This window comes from Aulostomus chinensis, chromosome 22, assembly GCF_037954235.1.
Source record: "Aulostomus chinensis isolate RoL2024-O1b breed Wild chromosome 22, RoL_Achi_v1.0, whole genome shotgun sequence".
Lineage (NCBI taxonomy): Eukaryota > Metazoa > Chordata > Actinopteri > Syngnathiformes > Aulostomidae > Aulostomus > Aulostomus chinensis.
Window position 1 is genome coordinate 10,789,971 of NC_141341.1, and position 20,734 is coordinate 10,810,704.

At 42.1% G+C, this 20,734-nt stretch overlaps 1 protein-coding gene across 2 annotated transcripts in view; it reads right to left on the bottom strand.

Moving 5' to 3' along the window:
• Positions 1-20,233, bottom strand: part of osbpl10a (oxysterol binding protein-like 10a) — a 60,260-nt gene extending 40,027 nt beyond the window's left edge. Inside the window, exons 1-4 of one of the 2 annotated variants that reach the window (XM_086194097.1) lie at positions 19,657-20,233; positions 11,328-11,503; positions 5,094-5,173; positions 2,337-2,405 (exon numbers count right to left, since the gene is read on the bottom strand). In XM_086194097.1, coding sequence (XP_086050223.1) covers positions 2,337-2,405; positions 5,094-5,173; positions 11,328-11,503; positions 19,657-19,922 — 591 coding nt within the window. In that variant the 5' untranslated portion in view covers positions 19,923-20,233. The remainder of the gene's footprint in view (positions 1-2,336; positions 2,406-5,093; positions 5,174-11,327; positions 11,504-19,656) is intronic. The other variant, XM_086194096.1, reaches the window with a different exon arrangement.
• Positions 20,234-20,734: the final 501 nt, after the last annotated feature.

Consider the following 20,734-nt stretch of genomic DNA (forward strand, 5'->3'; position numbering starts at 1 on the left):
ATCTTACAGGAGAGAACACGGTTGTATTCTGCAAAGATAAGGCTCCAGACGAACAAGAAAAGCATTTGGGAATGCAAACAGATCCTCTGTGACTGACACAGAGCCCCAATTATTTCGGAAAGACAGCATCTCACCAAGGTAAGTAGAATGGAAAGGAGGAGCAATGATGGAGGGAAAAGTATCAAGTACAGGTGTAAGGTTAAATATAGAGTTTGAATTGAATCAAATCATCTCTATAATGATCATTGCACAAGTGTATTTATACTTGTTCATGTTAAAGCGTCGGGATGATAGTTTTTCCTGAAGTTGGCTGCTTTCATAAAGTGAGGCAGAGCAGATACAACATACCCAATGCTGATATTTTCACGCGTTACCATCAAATTTGGACTAAACAAATCTGCACACTCCCTGACAGACTTGACTCGGGGCAAAAATACCTCACAATCCCTCCTACTCTCTCCCACGTGCTCTCCTGTCACATGACTGTGGGCGGACTTGGCCCTGCGAGGCACCGTGGGTAGACGGTACAACGGTCAGCTGCTGACCTGTCATTTTTTAACACTGCAGGGAACAAAACTAATTACAAGCCATTAGCTAGGCAGTAACAACACTGGGTTTAGATAGCTTTTAGATACCGGTGCATCAGTGCTTCCAGCCTTAGATTACTAACTAAGAACATTTTGCCAGTGTCAGGAGTCTCATTTGATCTGTATCAGGACCAAATGTTGCATTTTTATCAGACAAGCCCTGAAGAGACAGAGACCCTCTACTATAGTATTCTTTTTTTTTTTCTTTTTTTTTTAATTTTCAAACTTAGTTGTAGTCTGGGGCCAATCCTCCTGCAACAACATGAGTTTGAACCCCTACACATGCTAGCGGGAAGGAAATCTGCTCAGTTTATTCAAGCAGAAAGTCAACAACATTCAAAAACAGTCCACGCCTCAACCTTCATATCAAGAGCTGTACACTGCACAGCACAGCACAGAATAGCATGTGCGCACACACACGCACACGCACGCGCGCGCTCACACACACTCTCTCTTACTCCCTGTCCTGCTGCTCTCTGGTTTAACACGCCGTTCTCAATCTCGTCTCTTCTCTATCTAATCGATTGTTCTCAACCTGAGTTCTATCACCCAACCAAATTCAATCGAAACCCATCCACAACTTTTTGAATAGCTACACAGATGCATCGACGCCGCTCTTTGGTGGAACTATCAATGAATGGATACACATGAAAACATGAACCTGAGCTCTATTTAGCTGCTTCAGTATAAGGGCCCTGTATTGTCCATGCAGACTCAATGACCAGGTTTCCATCCGTGTAAAAGGTAATTCAGCATCAATATTGCGCCTCTCAAGAACAAATGTCAGGATGTGCTTTGCACAGCCCAAAGCAAAACAAAAAATAGACATAAAGCAGTAACAACAGAGGCAGACAATGAATAGAGTAGAAATGTGCACAAAGATAAGTCTGAACTAAAGGGTCTGAGGCTGTTTTTCAAAAGATGTCCAGTGTGCAAGGCTATTAAACAGATGTTGACGTCTTAAAAAAGCTTCAGACTACCAATTCTACAATTATTTCACACGTTTCTTTTCACAATATTTCCACAAATTACTGCCATTCTACCCAAGCCTAAAAGTTTAAATCCCAAATTGTATCTACATCTGCTGTATAGATCAACTGAACGAAATACGTCATGCTCGTTTATTCCTTTTCTAACAAGGAAAATGCCCCTTGGCCCTTTGGTTTTGTCATAAATTAATTCTACAACACCTTTTCTGACAGAGCAGTGAGGAATCAAATATGTAGCCCAGACGACAACGGTTTGAGGGAAGGATTCGAGTCCAGCAGGGGTCCAATAGTACGAGTTTCTGTAGTGGAGTGCAGTGACCCCCCACAACCCAAGTCACAAAACAGAAAACCCAATCAGCTGCACCCAGCGAGGGAAACAGAGAAACAGGCCGTGGTCGTGCATCTGCTCTGTTTCGTGTAGTTAATTGTGTCTCATCTTTTGAATGCTCTCCTCATCACAGTTGAGAGAACTAATTTCTCCAGCTGCACTGCAGTTTGAAGAGAAGAGCAACATGTTAAATAAGCGAGCCAGCGATGAGGCCGCATAATGAGCTTTTAGTATCCAAGTGTTTGAAAAGATACACAAAAGGAGTGGGGTTTTTTTCGTGGCGAGGCGCAAGAGCAGAGAAGAAGAAGACCACTACTGCGACATACTGAGTGGATGTCTGCTCCGCGTGTCTGATTCTGATTGAAGGTGAAATGAAGTAAGGAGGCTCTTCAGTAATCACAAGAGTGTGTGTTTGTACGTGTGGTGACTCACCAGCCCCTCTTGGCTTCCTCCTCCGTCTTCTATGCTCAGGTGTTCATCAGAGCCCTTGAACTTCCTCATCTAAAGACCACAGGTAGTCACAAATGAATGCAAAATCCTCAAATAAAAGAGGAAATGTAATCACAACAAAACCAACCACAACAGCTTTAAAACAATAAAAGAGTAATAACAGAAGTAAAATAATCTTAAAAAAAATCACCTCTTGCACAAATTTCTGATATTTCAAGGACATCAGATTTCTAATAGTTTTAATCCACTTACACACAACATTGTAGGGGTGGTCTGAATAAACGTTGATTAAATCTTAGATTCTTATGATTCTAATCTCATAATTTACCTGTGAAGGCCAACATGAGCTGACTGCTATCAGCCAGGCTCTAGTGAATATACAATTATAGCACCAGAAAACAAAAAGATGGCTGTCAAATTAACATCTGAAGTACGAACATCACCTCAAAACATATTCACAGCATCCCAACAACTTCAGCTTGTTCATTCAAAGCTGCAGCAAAGACTCCCCTCCACAAACTCAATTTTAACACCAAAAGTTTGCCAAGTTATAATAACTTTTGGATTATTTCTCTCCTTCATGCACCGTTGGTTTCCACTCTGTCACGACCTGCAGCGGAGCTCCAGAAGGAGCTCTATAACAAACCTCCTTCTCTACTGGATCAGCCAAAAGGGGGGATACCCCACAGAGATACAAGCAGCACAGACCCACACAGTGACTAATCCTTCAAGCCTCAACCACAAAAATGCACATCCCCAAATATTAATCCATAAAACCCATAAAAAGAGTGGTTGTGGATAAAGTTACTATACCGTCAAAAAGAGTAACCAGGGAAATTCTTGTACCATCTCCCTAAATCGCTAAGCTCTCTGTCAGAGGGAAAACTAAAAATATTCTTGAGTTTGACACTATGGAAGCACTTTCCCGCACAGTGGCAGCACATCAGGCTCAGAAAGGATGTCAGTCATCCATTCTACTCTATTTTTTTTGCAAATTTTGTACCTCGTTTATTAATTTTGCGGGGATTTAAATGTGTTATTTTCTGCCTGTAGCATTTATGTTCAGAGTGGAACTTCACAAAGTCAGAGACTCTGCAGGGTCTTCATCTGAATGACCCTCCACAGGAGTCTTCAACACTTTTTGCTCACCTTGTTTCACATTAATTAGAGAAGCAAGAAACTGAAAGAAGTAGTCATGATACATAAATCCCTCCAAAAAGAGTTGACACAGCACATTTTAGCTTTAAAGACTGTGCTGCTAAAAAAAAAACCCAACCTTTGAACATTTTAGATGTGCTGCTGGTTTTGTTTATACACGATTGTTACAAAATTCCCAGCAGGGTGTGCAAAAAAACCAAAAGTCATATTGCTATTATTTTTGACAGATACTGCAATATGACTCATAGCTTCAGTCAAGTTATTTTTGGCATCTCATGTTCATTCAAAAGAATATACAAAAACTATGATGTTGAATTTGTTGGGGTCTATAACAAACAACCATATTTGTGACTAGAGAATAGGGCTTGTAGGCATTTGGGGTGTGTGTGTGTGGGGGGGGGGTATGTCTAAAAATACATAACTGCACAGCTCTAGCAACCAGTAATCCACTGAATCTTGAAATTCATTATGTTTTTTTGACTGTACTAATGCTTTTTTTGCAGCTGTTTTCAAAGTATTAAGGTTTCTTGCAGAATACTAGGGGACAGAGGGCTATTGGAAAACTTCATAGAGAAAACAGCGGATTTTAGAGGACACAGTTTCTGCAGCTTCATTACGCAATAGTTGTTGGACCAGCCATGTATAAAAACATTTGAGGAACATCTGTTTTAACTCTTTACCTTCCATTGATGAGATTTTCCTTTTGCTTTCACTGCTATGATGTTGGGTGTGTGGTTTTTTTTATGTTGTTGCTTTTATTTTGGCTGTATGAAATCTACACAGCGACCAACCATGTTGCATCTAAAGGAGCCCTGAAACATGAATTCATGCATGGTGCAAATTACATAATCATCAAGCAGTTATTACGACATTACTTTGGACTGCATATTGCTATTAAATTACTGAGGAAAAGGAAAAAAAAACAGCAGAAAAATCAATCTGTGTGGATTTAAGCTCCTCATCCTCCTGTTTTCTGAAAGCGTTTTAAGCATGTTTAGCCGAACAAAATAACTTTGCTAAGGAGGCAAATAAAATGCATTTGAGTTTGATACTAAAGTGATTGCTGATACTGATGAGGAATTTTAGAGTTGTGGGAAGTTGGGCTTTCACTTAAAATTACACAATACCCCTTTAACTCTTTGAATACAAAAGGTTCATCCTGGTTTCTTTTACTCAAACCCAGCTCTCCTTTTTGAAAATGCTTACACTGGAACTTAGTTGAGTTTGAACTTATGAAGCGGTGAAGTGCTGAGGAGGCAGACTGCATCAACAAAAAATGGCTTCTGCAAGATTTCATTGAGAAAGAATGCCAAAATTAGATTGGTGCAGGAGGAAAGCCAGATCAAGGGGAAAAAAATATATTTCTCTTGAGATCCCAAAGAAATACTAATCAGGACCCACGAGAGATGATGACATTTAACATTAAAAATGGCACTGAAGAAAATGTCACCATTTAATTCCCTTTTGCAGCGCAACAAAAAGAAAGACAGAATGAGGATTTTCACTGCTGTGTGGTAGACGTGACAAAAGCTCGGGCATCATGTCTATGCCTGTGTTTCTGCATGCGTGGCGTTGTTTCACCTTGGCACTGCTGTCGGAATGACGTCTGGCACACGCTTGGAGCTGACTGATCCAAAACTGCTGCTCCTTGGCATCAGAGGCTGTAATGACAGACGGAAAAAATAAATCAATTAAAAGCTTGTCTCCCTGTATTACACAAAAATCACCAAGGAATCCTCACTAAAGTTCATATAAGGGTCAATATGCAGTTATTAGTATCTGCTATAAAGTCTGGCACTGACGGGTTTCATTCCTATCATACAGCTGTGTCCATTTGCACAGATTAACTTTCAAATTTAATTAAGTTTTTCCAAAGTGTTCTGCACTAGCTGGAGGAACAAGACGCCAATAATCACACTTTTTAAACAATTTTGGTGAGATATTTCTACCAAGTGTCATATTATTGCCGAAATCATTTTCACAGAATTTCCGCAATGAGACAGCAAATGCTAAATTATTGTTGTTGTTGTTATTGATTGTTTTAGCTATCTGGTGTGTTCACCATGATAATAACAACAGAGTATTTAGCCACCAACTGATTCCAGTCATTTTCATTCTCTGTTTATTAAAAAACTTGTACTACTTCTAAGCTAAAAATAGCACCTAAATGAGGTATTCTCTATTTTCTTGGCAATGCAGAGAATTTCGGGAGACCCACAACGTCAGGAAATAAGCTTTATTATACAAAATACACCCAATTCTAGATAAGTAATGAGACCAATAGTGTTTGGACTCCAAATCTGATGGAGTGGAAACATTTATTATTACTGAATTGCATTTTAACACGTCCAACAAATCAATAACAGTAACAACATGATATTTGTGCTGTATCCGAAATCAGCCTCCGCTCTCTAAAATATCTGCCACTAGAACACCCATACTGGTTATCCACTTGTCAACGGTCCAAGCTCCTGTTGAAAAAGCTTTTCGGGGGTTTAATTTTCCAAACATGCCTCAGATTGACCCATGAGCCACAAAAACGATGCTCACAAATTTTCCCATGAATTCAAAAAATACAGTACAAAAGACACTGAAGGAAAATGCAACTATTTTGCAAAATGATTACAAAGTCAAACTTTACATTTAGATGCAAAATATGGGTTTGGGTCAAAATAAAACCTTTTACCCACCTTAAGCAGGTTACTTATGACTGACCTGCTGGCTGCTAACTCATGATTATACAACAGGCCGACTGCCTTTCAAGGCATTTTCTTCCTATTACCTTCTGAATTATGTCCCGAGGGCTGCTATCACATCTGAGCCTCTTCATTTTACATTCACCGATAAATTAAACATTTGGTATTCAAGCAACGGAATAAGTCATTTGGTCAATTTGTGAGAAGCACAGGAAGCAGCTTATGGTTTCCCCTTTGGCTTGGAGACAATGAAGCCAACAGAGAGCCAAAAGAAACACACATTTGCTGACTAACACAACAAGCTGCAACTCTCTGGCTGAAAGACGCTGACTGTGTTGACCCTCATCCGGTCACACTGGAACCGATACCTTCTGATCCCATTTCACTGACTAATTAGGCAAGAACAATGTCCCCGATGGGTCCAGTAACATTGGATTTATCCCACAAGTCAATGATAGCTGGAGTGCAAACAGCACAGAGATAAAAAGACTCCCTTCATTTCATTTACACTGCATGGACGAGTTCCTAGTTTCATTTTCAACCAGAAGCAAACAACTGCAAATCTTTTCAATGATGCAAAGTTTTACAGTGAACCACTACACTGAAACAACATGCCTAAATCCAAGGTTGTGCAGCGGACAACTGCAATGCCCACTAGCCACTACCCACTCCGTCCGGTGAAGGCACCAGCTCAGAGGGAAAGGGGAACTGGTGGGAAACAGCATGATATTCCCAACTCCCCCTCGTTCAGTTCCTGGCTGTCAGGTGAAAAGAAGAGACTGATGTCTACACATGACAGAGGAATCCCACAGGAGCACTCTGATGTCTAACATTTTCCTCAAACTATTCTAGGACATTTTTTTGAAGTGAGGCAGCATGCGTTATTGTACTAAAATGCCACCGTCATGAGGGAATACTGCTGCTATGAAGAGGTGTACATTAGATTCATCCACTGGTGATTATATTGGCCCCGTTTCGGCTTTTTACCGCATCAAAATCAGCATAAACGTTGGCTGGTGGCCAAATGAGAACTTAGATTTTACATATGACAATGGAAAAAAGATGTTATCCTATTTTTGTCCTGATTTTTCAGATTTAAATGTGCAAATAAATGCAGCACAGTCTTCTAAAGGGGACTGACTTTTTTTGAAAGATTGTTTGGGGAGTCGTATCCCACATTAAAGAAGAACCATAAAGTCTTCAAAGAACCCGTATCCTCTTTTCTTTTAAGTGCTGTTTGACAAGTCGATTTGAGTTATTTTCATGTCCAAAGAATTCAATTCGCACTCGTCAATCATTTGTGCGCCTACAAAGGCGCCTCTCTCTGTGGAAAGGTAACGTTGAGAAAATGACGCTTGTCGAAAACAAAAATCTTTGGACATGTGCACCCTTCGTTCTCCCACTGGGAGAGTCTGCCCACCTTTGTGGGTGGAGGAGTATTCATACAAAAACACCTGTAACAAGATGTCTCTCTGCACAAATACCTCTTCCCACTTGTCATCAGTCAATCACAAAGAGCCACTCACTGGGAGAGCAAGCCAGCCTGGAAATCATCTCTCAGTGGTGTGCAAGCGCCTCGCTGTGATTAAATGATAATAAGTTGTCTGTATTGAGAAGGGTACAAATGAAACTGCGAGTGTGGCGATGCTAATATGCACCTGTTCGTACGGTGACTAAGCGATACGCACTCGGCTTAGGGAGACAATACCAGGATACTGATGAAAAATTCAACAGCTGGTTTGTGTCAAGGGAGCTGCACACATGGAAGTGGCGAGCTGATAAAGGCACTCTATTTGTCCTGGGAACTGAGGAGACTAACAGCAACAACAAAAAAGACACGGGTCAGTCTGCTTATTAAAATGAGCAACAACAGACACCAGTCCTGGTCTGTATGTCCTTTTTTATTTAATGTCAATATCCGTCCCAAAGAGGCAGCTGAAAATAATCAAAATACTACAGAGTGAGAGACAGAGAGCTAATAAATCACAGCACCAACGCCACCATTGTCTAATTACACCCAGTTTAATTAGAACGCTGAATACCAGTTGTGATAATGGTTAGTCTGAGGATGAATGAAGCAGTTCGATTTGATTTAAGGAGCTGGGAGATATTATGAACATTAATTGTGTAGTTCAAGCAAAGATTGATGGAAAACATAGATGAGGAGGAGGAGGTGGGGGGTGTTCAGGTAAGAGTGCTACATAAGGGATACATGCTCCCCACTTTACAATGTATGTTTATTATTACATATACATATTATTACAGATAATTTGGTTATTATATCAAATCTGACCAGAACCAAGAGGAGAGAACACCATATTCCAGTTTTAGCTGCTCTTCACTGGCTTCCTGGAACATTTAGTATAACATGCAAAGCTCCTGAAGGACAATGGCACAGCTTTTGCCAGTTATGCCCCCAAACTGTGGAACAAAATACCTGAAGATATCAGAGAGGCCAGCCAGCTCAGCTAAATATCTGCAAAAGGAGGCTTATTTCTTTCCTTTAACCTTTACTTAGCTTCGCATTTCCTCCCTGCTGCACTTTTTTAAATGCACGTTGTAATTTTATCTATTTGATGAATCTCACTCTTTTTTTTTTAAAATATTTTTAAGGTAGTTTAATTTTCCATTTCTTGATTTGCGTTCTGGTTTTATTTTATTTTCAGTTTTCAACATCTTTTAAATGTCCCCTCATTTTGAGCTGCAATTTCTGTATGAAAGTTGTCATTCAATTTTTTTTTTTAATCATTAGCAACTACCTTTATTAATGTTACTTTATTGTGAAGTATTGCTGTTTTTGTTTGAATGGCAGAGGTTGTGGTGGTGTGTAACCAAATAACCAATCATGATTCTTGAATATACTGTGCTTGAAATTATTCTGCACAGTTCCGAGTGTTTTCAGGCCTCCACATGAGCCAGTTTGAAAACCCTGCTGGAAACCACTTGACCCTTTCATAAACCGACTGTCTCATCAGACATCATATGATAAATAGTTTTCAATTTACCATCTGAGCATTCGCACACGATTAAATCCCCGCTGTTCCTCATCTCTACTGTCGCCACATGTGATAATGAAATACTCCCTTTCCGTTCCTCTGCTTTAGTTAATTGCCTGTGCCTCTTCGGCTGGGAGACGGACTCGCCCTCAGGCAGTAAAAGTCACGTGTGACTCCATTCATGGATAAAATTACAGGTTCTTACATTCATGGAGAACATGGTGGTCGGGTGGTGTTGCATCGAAAATACCGCAAGGGAGTCTCTGCATTAGCTACAGGATCTGAACCCCTTTATCTTCTTATAGCATTTAGCACGAAACTTCACAAAGCCCTTTTGTGAAAAAAGGTATCACACTGGAGAATGAAGACAGCGTTTAAAGCTTTGGACCCCGGCCGCTAGTGAAATGATACACAGGGCAGCTTACAGCTTACAAGCGGAGTTGAAAAAAAAAAAAAACTGCAAAACCTGACTCCTGACTGAACCTTGAATTTACCCCCTCACAAGGTAGGCTTTCAGCGGTTCCCATGGTAACCAGATATGAGCACACTGGCTAATCATAATCGCTGAGTGTCGAGGGCGCACACATGAGCTACTTTGTTCCTGTTTAGTGAGTTAATTCAAGTTTTTAAGTGTTTCTACTCTGTTTTTAGATTTTCAGACTATCTAAACCTTGAAATTAGGAGTGTTTTTGACTCAGCTGCACGAAAACATTGCTTTCTTGCTCATTCCAGAGTCACACTGAGGCACTGGAAATGGAAATACCTCCGCCTGAGAGCCCCAACCTCTTCTCAGTGGGATCATTGTTTCCTCTTGGCTCAATACACACGGATCACTGAGTTATTCAGGGAATATAGGCCAAGTTATTCTGATATCCACCCCTCGAGAGTGTGAGGGGGCATTCCAGTGGCTCAAATGGAGCAACAGTAAAAAGGAGCCTCTCTTGCTTCAGTGATTACAGGTCACGGAAATCAAAGGCCTTCAGCACACTGACGAACGGCAGGCTCTTTGTCTGGTACTGCGTCTTAAAGAGATATTTCACTTGGCGGGAGTAGATTTGCTCTGCTTAAACATGTACAGTTTATACTCAATGTTCAGACCACACATATGTGTGGCAGGATTCCTCAGGACATAAAGATGCAGAAAAACTAAACACACTGCAATTATTGCACGTCTGCTCATAATTCATTCTCAGTCCTCACAAAATCACGCTGCCTCACGTATCAATGCTTCCACTTATTGACAAAGCATATAAATACTTGGTTTGTAATTGGCCAAGAAGGGGAAATTAAAAAAGGCGTAACATTTCAACCTTCCCAAGATATCAGAGTCTTTGTGTTTGTTTAAGCAACGTCAGAAGTTAAAATTCAAGACATATTCGATAACAAGACAAAAGAACTGGAACAAGGGTATGTTTTTTGCTTGGTGAATCAACTCAATGATCAATCAAAACGTTTTTTTTTTTACAACCAACTAATTGGTTCAGTAAAATTTCAAATGAGGGATCGTCAATCCTGAAATTCTGGGCCAATATTGATACCCTTGTTTAAAATAATAATTTTTCCTAAAAGCCAGTACCAATATCGATGGAGTTTTCTTCGATTTTCCCAAAACTGATGTTTTTTGTTACTTGTGTTAGTCTCTAGATTGGCGACTGCCGTATGTGGCTGCATCAGTGCATCCCTGGTTTTAATTTCAATTAAGTGGATTCACACACCGTCGAGAAAATCTGGATCTGGTTTACCAGCTTTCTTCGCAGTGCGGTGGATTCATTGTAACTTGCTCGGACAGACAGGAGACGGCTACTGATGTTACTTAGATGAGATACAAATGTCTCTTTTCATGAGTGCAGGTTGGATGTGGGTCCAGATCAAAGGTCAAAGTAATTAAAGCAGTTTATAACCATGACGGATGTCACAGTTTGGAGGCTGTCATGTTTCCACTCATCTGCGGTGCTCCCCCAAATCTCATTAATAGATTTGAATACACCAGCATTCAGTAACAAACCATCCAGAGCATTCACACAAAAAAAAAGCTGGCAAAAAAAGGATTCTGTAGCACCCCAGTATGTACGCTGCACTCCAGGTGACTCCAAAATACTGCTGAGCCCGGCGTGAAGTCATACCTCTGAGTTTGTACAGCTCTCCATTGACAGAGTTTACAATGAACATGTGCGGCGCTTCATCACTCGGGGTCACTGTGGCACCAATCAAGGGCAGGGATCCACGCGGCTTCTGGCTCTTTCCCTGCTCGTTGACAAAGTACAGCAGCAGCCCCAACTCCGGGTCTAACACGAAGTACCTGTACGAGAAGGAGGAAAAAGAGAGAAAGACATCAAAAGGCCGCAGTTGGAGACCAGGCACAGGAGCCCTTAGCTACCCTTGGTTCCCTCACATCACATGATTCCTGATAAGTCCGCTGGTTATTAATTACCACAGCTCATGGCACATTCAGGCTTGCTTTCAACAAGGTGGCAGCTCAGTTCCATATTACCCAAGGTAGCGATTAGCGTGGTCAGCTTGAGCCCAACCCACAACTGAGATGTGTGAAAATTAAATCCCACATTTCCCCGCTTTGTGATTAATGAATCACATTCAGTATCTTTGAAATTGAATCTCCGCCTCGCTCATCACTGGCTGGGAGACTCAAAGCCAGCTTGACTCATAACCGCAGATGCATACATTTCATTTCCTGTAGCTACTGAGGAATCTTTATGACATTCAAAAAAACTGGCCTGTCTGCTCCATTTAATGCTTTGTTCTGCCACTGTGGTTCAACACAGGCCAGAGTGACACTGGGTGGCTTCGGCTGACCTTTCCATGTTTGTGTACGGTGGCCTGAGGGAACAGCAGTTGTCTTTGCACTGTCTTCTGGCGATGCATTGTCCTCTTTTCCCTGAGATTGCTCGCTTTAAGAATCAATATTCTCTTTCCATGCGCGATTACAGAAGCAAGAGTATTGACTAGGCTGTGAGAGAAATCCTTTCAGTTCAGCTTTACCCTGAGCGCTGGCGCTGCTTCCTATCCCCACATCATAGTAGTATGATGATTGAAGATATTGCAAGGTCTCACCCGTCCACTTCACCGTATCAGAGGTGTTCTTCTAATAAGCGTAAGCGTGGGCACAAAACTTCAATTCAGTATCCTCTTACTTTCTTCTGCGGAAATTGTTCAGCAAGCACGTCTCCTTTTGGGCTCTTATTAATCCATGCACTAGAATTCACTCATTCTATAAAAGAGAAAAATCAAGTCTGACTAATCGAGTCACATAATCACGTAACGACTGACCACAGTCTTCAAATATACGGTAATCAAATGCCTCCCTCACGTAGGGCATTTCCTCATGAACCCTTCAGAGGACCCTTGAGAGGATGCAGCAAATACTGCGATCTGGAAATTGATCCCGGTCCACAGTCCTGCCTGCTTCTATCACGAGAGCCTGAGATTTATGTCAACCACAGCCGACCAGGAACGATCTGCCTATGTCAGTTGTTATTCAGCCCCCCCTTCCCTCCCTCCTTCACTGTGCTATACATAAAGTCTAATCTCATGTTGGGTCAGCACAGTGGAGGCTTTTATCGTTGACCCCTTCAGGCAGTCTTGCTTTTTCAGCCAAACTAAAATGCAGGCCTTTGACATGATTGATGGTGCTGGACAATAAACCTCGGACTTTACGTTCAGCCTCTCGTGTCATTACAGTGCTGGAAATACGCGACCTGTGAGCTCACACTCTGAGTAAACACTCCCCCTTTCACCTTTGGAAGCAAGAGGCTACAGCAAACTGGGCCAGTTAAAAGATAATGGATGTCTGGCAGCAGCAGGGTTGCAGGCTGGTGTTACACGCCCAAACGGACATCAGATCTCTGTTATAATAATTTCTGGAGTCTGAGCTCCACACTTCAGTAGAGCTGAACCCACAGGGAAGTTGTAAGTCAGGTGACAGCTGGAGAAGATCAAAATATAACTGCACGATTATAGAACAAATCCTTACCGCAACCCTTTTGGTCAGATAGAGTAGCAGTCAGTTACATTGCCTACCAGCACAGGGGTTGTATCGGTTTGTCTATCGGCAAAAAAGGAAAAGGAATCTTGAGGAATTAACTTTGGTTGGGCTTGTTCTCATAGTACGAGTGCAGCTAATGATGGACGTACTGCATGCTGTCCAGAGACAAAGACAAAGCTTGGATATATCCGTGAAAACGATGACGGCAGAAATAGTCAACAACACAAGAGATTCGCCATGACAGAACACAACCTGGACTCTTCTGAATTTCACCGTTTCCATCGGCTCTTTCTGATGCAGCACTTCAAGTAAGTTGACGGAAACCTGACTACTGACAGAGGAAGAGAAGCAAATGGCGACTTCGCGTTAACATAATAAATGATCCCATATTTATATTCTTGGGCTGCATGGTGGTGCAGTGGTCAGCACTGTCGCCTCACAGGAAGAAGGTTCTGGGTTCGAGCCCCGGCTCCAGCACAGGATCTTTCTGTGTGGAGTCTCCATGTTCTCCCTGTTCCTGTGTGGGTTCTCTCTGGTACTCCAGCTTCCTCCCACAGTCCAAAGACATCAAGAGGGGACGAGGCTGATTGATACTCTAAATTGACCGTAGGTGTGACTGTGAGTGTGAATGGTTGTCTGTCTCTATGTGTTGGCCCTGTGATGGACTGGTGACCTGTCCAGGGTGAACCCCGCCTCTCGCCCGTTGATGCTGGGATAGGCTCCACCCCCCCAACCATTCATGTAAGAAGAAGCGGAAGACAATGGATGGGTGGATGGATTTATATTCTTGATCACTGAACTGAGAACTTTTTATTAAATGTTTACAAAATGGGATACATAGATTATACATTAGGAAATAAAGTTTCAATTGCCTTATGGTGCAAGTAGCAATACAGGAAAGAGGTGCTCAATTTATAACAGGATGAGACAAGACAACATTTTGAAATAAAATGTGCTGCAATAATCATTTTATCTGGACTGGCTCGTTTTTTTATAATTGCTGGAAGCCGAAATTCAACGACAGTTTGAGCTCTTAAGGTACAAAAACAACTACACCAACTGATGTTGAAATCTACCAGAACCTTCGCGTCTGCGGACACAGAAATTAAAAGACGAGCTTTACAATGCTTCAAACAATCTCTCCTGCAATCTCTCATATTTCTTCAGCTTTCCCGTAACTGATTCGTTGTGCAGGTTTTCACTTATTCAAACAGCAGACTGGCACACAAAAGTCCAAAAACCTTTGCCAGGTAAAAGCATTTATAACAAATACCTTTTTTGTTTTCTTCAAATCTACCTGACAAAGTTTGTATCAAAACGGCTCTGAGATGCAATCACTCACTGACTCAAGGCATCTGCTACAAGAAAGAACTCTTAAATATTGATACTTTTCAGCGGATATAATTGAATTACATCACAACCGTAACGATAATAACGAAGTAAAATGCTTCGTCGAACGCATTTATTGGCATCGTCAAAAATTCTCTCATTTCCTGATGTCATTAACACTGACGCTGCAGGAAATAGCCTGTCAGCAGAGGTTGCAGCCCATCAAAACACCTTCAGGCGGATATCAGGAGTGAATCACATGGTCATTGCCAGGTAGTGTGGGTGATGACTTCTCAATAATAAAACATGCTGAATGTATTAGCAGGAGAATATTAACTGGTTACAAGGACTGAAGTGTACTGGTTATGAACAACATTTTGAATTATCCCGTTTATACTCGGACTTCAGAAGCCAGCATCAACATTTGTCCTGGTTTTCAAGAACCCCGGTTATGCTTTACTGATGTTCTGCTAAAGAAACTGGGACACTGTGGCATGTTAATACATCCCTGATTCCGCCCGCCGCTGACTATTATAGGTGTGGCTCTTTCATTATAAAACTTTTGTCCTGATAAAGACTCAAGGGAGTTAAAACATTCCCTGAATAAAACTTGGTTAGCTTAGCGTATGTGTACAACAGTCTCGCCTCCTCAGGATATGAACATAAACCTCTACCTTACCACTGGTTTCCAGAGTGACATCCAGTTTAAAACACCAGTCACAGTTGCACAGTAGCAGTGACGATGACTAAAGGTGAAGACTTGTTTAATATTCTTGCTCTCTCCTCCCATCGCCATCTCCCATAGTCTGAATCCACAATTGGATGTTAAGTAGTGTAGATGCTATCGTTGCTGAAATGCTCACTGCTGGTCCTCATGTGTATATGAAAAGACTGTAGTACAACTTCATTATTTAAGCTGGAAACTGGGAAGTTTATTCACAGAGCTGATAAGAGTATAGCAACCATCAAGCTAAACATTGCTAAATGTTGTCCGCTGTTTCTAAGTAGCTTTGGCAGTGCAAGAAGCCCATTAGACTCTTCTTCTTGATAATATCTCAACAACAAAAATCCATAATGCCTGAGCTTTGATCATGATATTAAAGCTAACTTTGATTTTCAGCTACACACAAACCAAATGCATAATAGTAATAGTGGCAACACTCGAAAATCTATAAAAAAAAAAATTCTAGAAAAAATGTTGTGAAACATCAAATTATAGCTTTCTTTCGATCAATGAGAAGCAAAGCAAACAACTAAAGTTTTCTCCCTCGTCTTTGCCAAAGAGACACCCACCAGAGCTGCATTACTCTGACTAGCAGCTTCGATCAAAGCAGCCCAGCAGTGAAATGATTCATCCTCTTACAATGTATTAACCCCCAAAGCTGACAGCACAGGAAGACATAAATTTAGAATCAACACGAAGAGGAATCAGCACGGATCCAAGCGAATGTCTCAGGATATCTGGGAAAGAGAACGTGAGACCCTTCAGAAAGCTCTTTGATCTCCACGCTGGTGTAGAAATAGAGTGGAACGACACGTACCAGGTAAAGTAGCTAGAGCAGGAGGATACGCGCCAACAACAAGGACGGTCCTGATTTATATTAAACCTCCAGCATGCAAAAGATATACAGTTGGGGGAAAAAAAATATCTGTGCTTTCTACTATGGAAACGAATCCCCATTATCACCGTGGAAACCAACCAGGAGTAGTCATCCAGCGTCATAAAACTCTGATCTCCCACATCAACACAAAACATTTTAACAACCGAGGTTATTACACTAGGCATAAAACAACCATAGCGCATGCACACACATACACACACACACACGCACACAGTGTAACTACTATCCTGTTGTAAAATGTAGTTGTCTCAGTCACACAGACTCAATCAGAGGAATCTTGCAGGCATCCGACCATCTGTCTCCTCACACTCGGCAGACATATTTAACTCCATCAAGGAGGTTATCTTTTCTCCTGTGTTTGTGTTCTGTCTGTCTGCAGGACTACACAACATCTACAGACCAACTTTCACAAAAACGGTGTCAAGAGGGGTAAAAAGCATAGAATGACGGTCAGACGAAGAGAATCATGCTAGAATCTTCCTTTAAGGTGACGTTGAGGAGCGAGAGAAAGCACAGTTACTGTACACCAAAGGCAGCAATCAGCCATCATCACACTCGCTCCAACACAAACACGCCCAGCACCTTCACAACGTTAGCAGCGCTTCACTCTGACACATGGCCACCCACACAATAACAGATTTAGCAACACTCAGGTCGGCTCCTAGCCACAACAGAGCTCGACAAACACGCGCACACGTCTCCTCCAAGAGAAAAATATTGGAACATGACCGACGTGCGTAATTACTCCATCGCTGTATTCCCTCTGTGCACAGCATCTCCTCCATCAACAGCCAGTCTGTATTTTTAAGTGTTGTGGGCACTTAAAGACTTAAACTGTGCATAAATAATGAACATGACCCGGGACTCTTCTTCTCTCTCCCAGTGGCTTTAGCAGAGTCCGATATTACAAGTTAATTAAATGCTAAAACGTTCTAACCTTTTCTAGCAGGCTGACATTCCTCCCTGTCTGTACCAGAATTCATGACAAAATATTCCATCAAGCCCAATTCATATAAATGTGATGGGCTGTATATTATTTAGGAGCGCGCCTCGGTACAGTTCAACAGCACCACAAACTACAGCCTCTGAAATGGCCGTTACAATAAATCTGTCCAAAAGAGAATCGATAAAAATAGAACATTAAAACCCTCATTAAGGGAAGATCTACTGCAGGTACATGAGCTTTTTTGGATTTAAGGAATAGTCTTGAGACTCACTTCTACCATATAGCTTTATCTTAACTAATGGGATTTTTTTTAATGCTTTTCATTTTTAGCTTTTGAATTTTAGGGTAGTATTTAATGTCACTGAAAAGGCCTTTTTTTTTAAAAAAAAAAAAAAAGGTGCATATAAATATATGGCTTTTTTATTTAAACGAAAGAATTTCAGATCATTACACGACACAATAACAACACGTAACTCCTAAAAATGTCTTTTCATCTTGATTGGCCTGCATTTGTGGGACAGTCTGTATGTGGCAACAAACGATGATGTCTCTTCCTGTATGAGACGTCACTTTGTATTCAAGCGGGGAGGATTGTCATCTTGTATGTATTCTTAACTATTAATTCAAATAAGACCTGCTAACACTTCCAGGATCTTTAAGTCAGTGCATGCTAACCGTTTCCTCAGTCAGGCGCTGGTCAGCACTCTCTGCTTGAAAGCGAGCTCCTCACCTTTAGGCACTTTGAAATTGAAACATCGCCACAAAGAACAAGCTGACCTTTTGCTACTTTTCCTGGTCACAACTGAGCCCCTGAAACAGTGCAATCTGGCTAGTTGCACCCTGCACCACTACGTCTTTGCATAAATGGGTGTTCCTTGTGTGTTTGTGTGTGTGTGCGTGTGTGTGTGTGTGCCGAGGTGACAGACAACAAATCCCACGTGAGCACTAAATGTAATTTACTTTGCTTTTGATAAATAACACCTCACTTTTGCCTGTTTGATATGTGATTTCTTTTCTCCCCGGGAGTATTCTTGCAGTCAGGTATTCCTGGGAGTACATGACAAGATGCAGGACTGTGCATCATCTGCCTGTCAGTTTAATGGGACGACAGGGAGCAACCCTTCTCACTCTCTCTCTCTCTCTCTCTCTCTCTCTCTCTCTCTCTCCCCACTTTCACCTCCCTTCCCCACCCCTCTTATTCACCCCATCTCCCTCTTGCTCACACACATATTGGCTTAAAGCCCAGCTGATACACACCATCTCTCCTCTGCAGCAGCAGAGCAACTCCAACTCATACGCACATGAAGCTAAACATTCCAATTCACACTAAAGCCCGGCTGCACGGTTCATGAGTCAGAAGTTTGGCAGCGTGCAGATATTTGTAGGAAAAGTCTCTTTTTCCTCTAAATTCCAAACAGATGTTTCATATTCAGTTGAGACGTGTGGGCTTGAGGAATATTTCTACATTAAACCCTCACAGTCTCCTCTCGGTACAGCAGCATCTGAGCTGAGTAAATCAGAAAGGGGCAGGGAGGAGTGAAAGCCATAAATGCTGCATGAAGCACAGTCACACAATAATGCGCTGCTGGGATCCCGACAGTAGCTGCTGAGCCGCTCTGTACTTCATTATGAGAGCGGCTGCAGTGCTTCAGGACACGTCGAATTACGGAGACAGCCAGGATACAAGCGTCACATCAGATTAAAGCAATAACAGGAGGCAGTAAAGAAATATGAGCAGCCACATCGACCTGTGGCAGGCAAACGAACAGGGGGCAGGTGAATCTTTAAGCTCACACACCAGTTCACACACCATTTTAGGATAAATGTCAGTCAATGTTCCAGATTATTGCAGGCACACCTGTAGGATCAAACACAGCAGCTCAACTAATAAACCCTTTATGATTCTTGGAACTTTCTCTTGACACTGGGACTCCTTTTGGTAGTTTTGTCAAAAATCAGATTTTTGACACAAGGGTCTTCGAAAGATTTTTACACTTTAAACAAAGAACAGAGACACAAGAAAAAAACCTCAATAAACAAACCAGATCTGTCAGTCACTGTTGTCATGATCTGATCAACTGCTTCAGTTAAGAGACAGAATACAGTGAGAAATTACAATTTTACAAAGGCCTAAGTGAAATCTCTGGATTGTTTATTGTGTCCTAGCTACCATTTCACAGCTCTAACATGTTTAGTTCACCATCACAGAGGATTAAATCAATAATATTCACGTTTAAGAAACAAGAATCTATTCATTTTTCAAACTTTTGTTTAAAAAGTGTCATAATATCATTTGATAAAGCCTTAAAAATGAAACCTCAGAGCGCCAATCAGGTGTCAACTGAAAAATATATATAAGAAAGTAACTAAACTACACAGGTGCTGATATTTGCTCATTCTAGTGGCTGAATATGCAGGCATTAAATATTTCCTGATTTCCCAACCTCTCCTCCCCCTCCTCACCCTGACGCGGAGGGCTGAAGTGCAACGTGGACGGGGCAAGTAACAACAAGGAGCCCTACGAGCCGACAGAGAGCCGTGTCATCGGTCTTTACCTGTTCTGCCAGCCTTGGAGCAGGTTGGTGTATTTGCTCAACACTCCTTCCAGCTGTCGTCTTCGCGCCTGCTGCTGCAAATTCACGCTGTTCCCCAGCAAAGCTCCCCGGCTGCCTCCTGCTCCGGCCGGGCCGCCTAAAGAACCGGAGCCGGGGCTCTGCGACCCTGTCCGAGCAGGCTTCCTCGACGATGAGCTCCCACGGTCCGCAGAGGAAGAGTTGGGTTTGTTACAGCCGGGATGCGGACTGCAGAGCGTCTTGTCCATCCTGGCGACGGGACGGCGGAGAGGAGGAGGAGAGGGAATGAGGGGATGGACCAGAGGCGGCGGCGGCAGCAGCAGCAGGGAGGGTTTCACCAGAACATAAGTGGCCAACAAGGCGACGCGTCTCTCCTGAACTAAAGCAGAGGCAGTGGGTATGAGTCGACCGCGCCGCGCCGTCCCTCGGTGCGTGAGAAAGTTGTCATCTTCCTCGGTGGTGTTCGCGTGCCGCTCGCCTCACTGCAGTGCGCGCGGCTGCTGATGTGCTGTGTGGCACTGTGGCTGTCCTCCAGCGTTTTCCTGCCAGGAAGACACGCCCCCCACTCTACTCTAGACCCGCCCCCCGGATATTACACCGCAAAGCTTTCTCACGCGTCTTCATGTGAAGTAATAAAAAAAAAAAATCTCAGAGTGATGATGATTTTCGAAGTAAAAGCTGACTCGACTTCAAAGTGACGGTTAGAAGCAGCTTCCTGAACATCCCTCAGATTTATCTCTGGAGCCCCAAGTGGCCCTGACCACTCGGTTCTGGAAGAAGAGCAAAATTAATCTTATAACTATTAAATGTAGCTTGTCTAGATCTGCTAGCAGTGCTGAAATGTCTAATTCGGTCTAATTTAGGTACACACTTCACACACACACCTAGACCTCAACATTGGATGAATTGTTTTCCCTGAAAAGTACTTGAAATGTACGTTATATTTGATTTATAGGTTGTATTGTTTCAGTGTGCTTATTTTATTGATGAGATCCAACATCATTGACAATGTTTTGACAGTCAGAAGGCTATTTGTGAGTTTACACGTACGCCTTTTCTC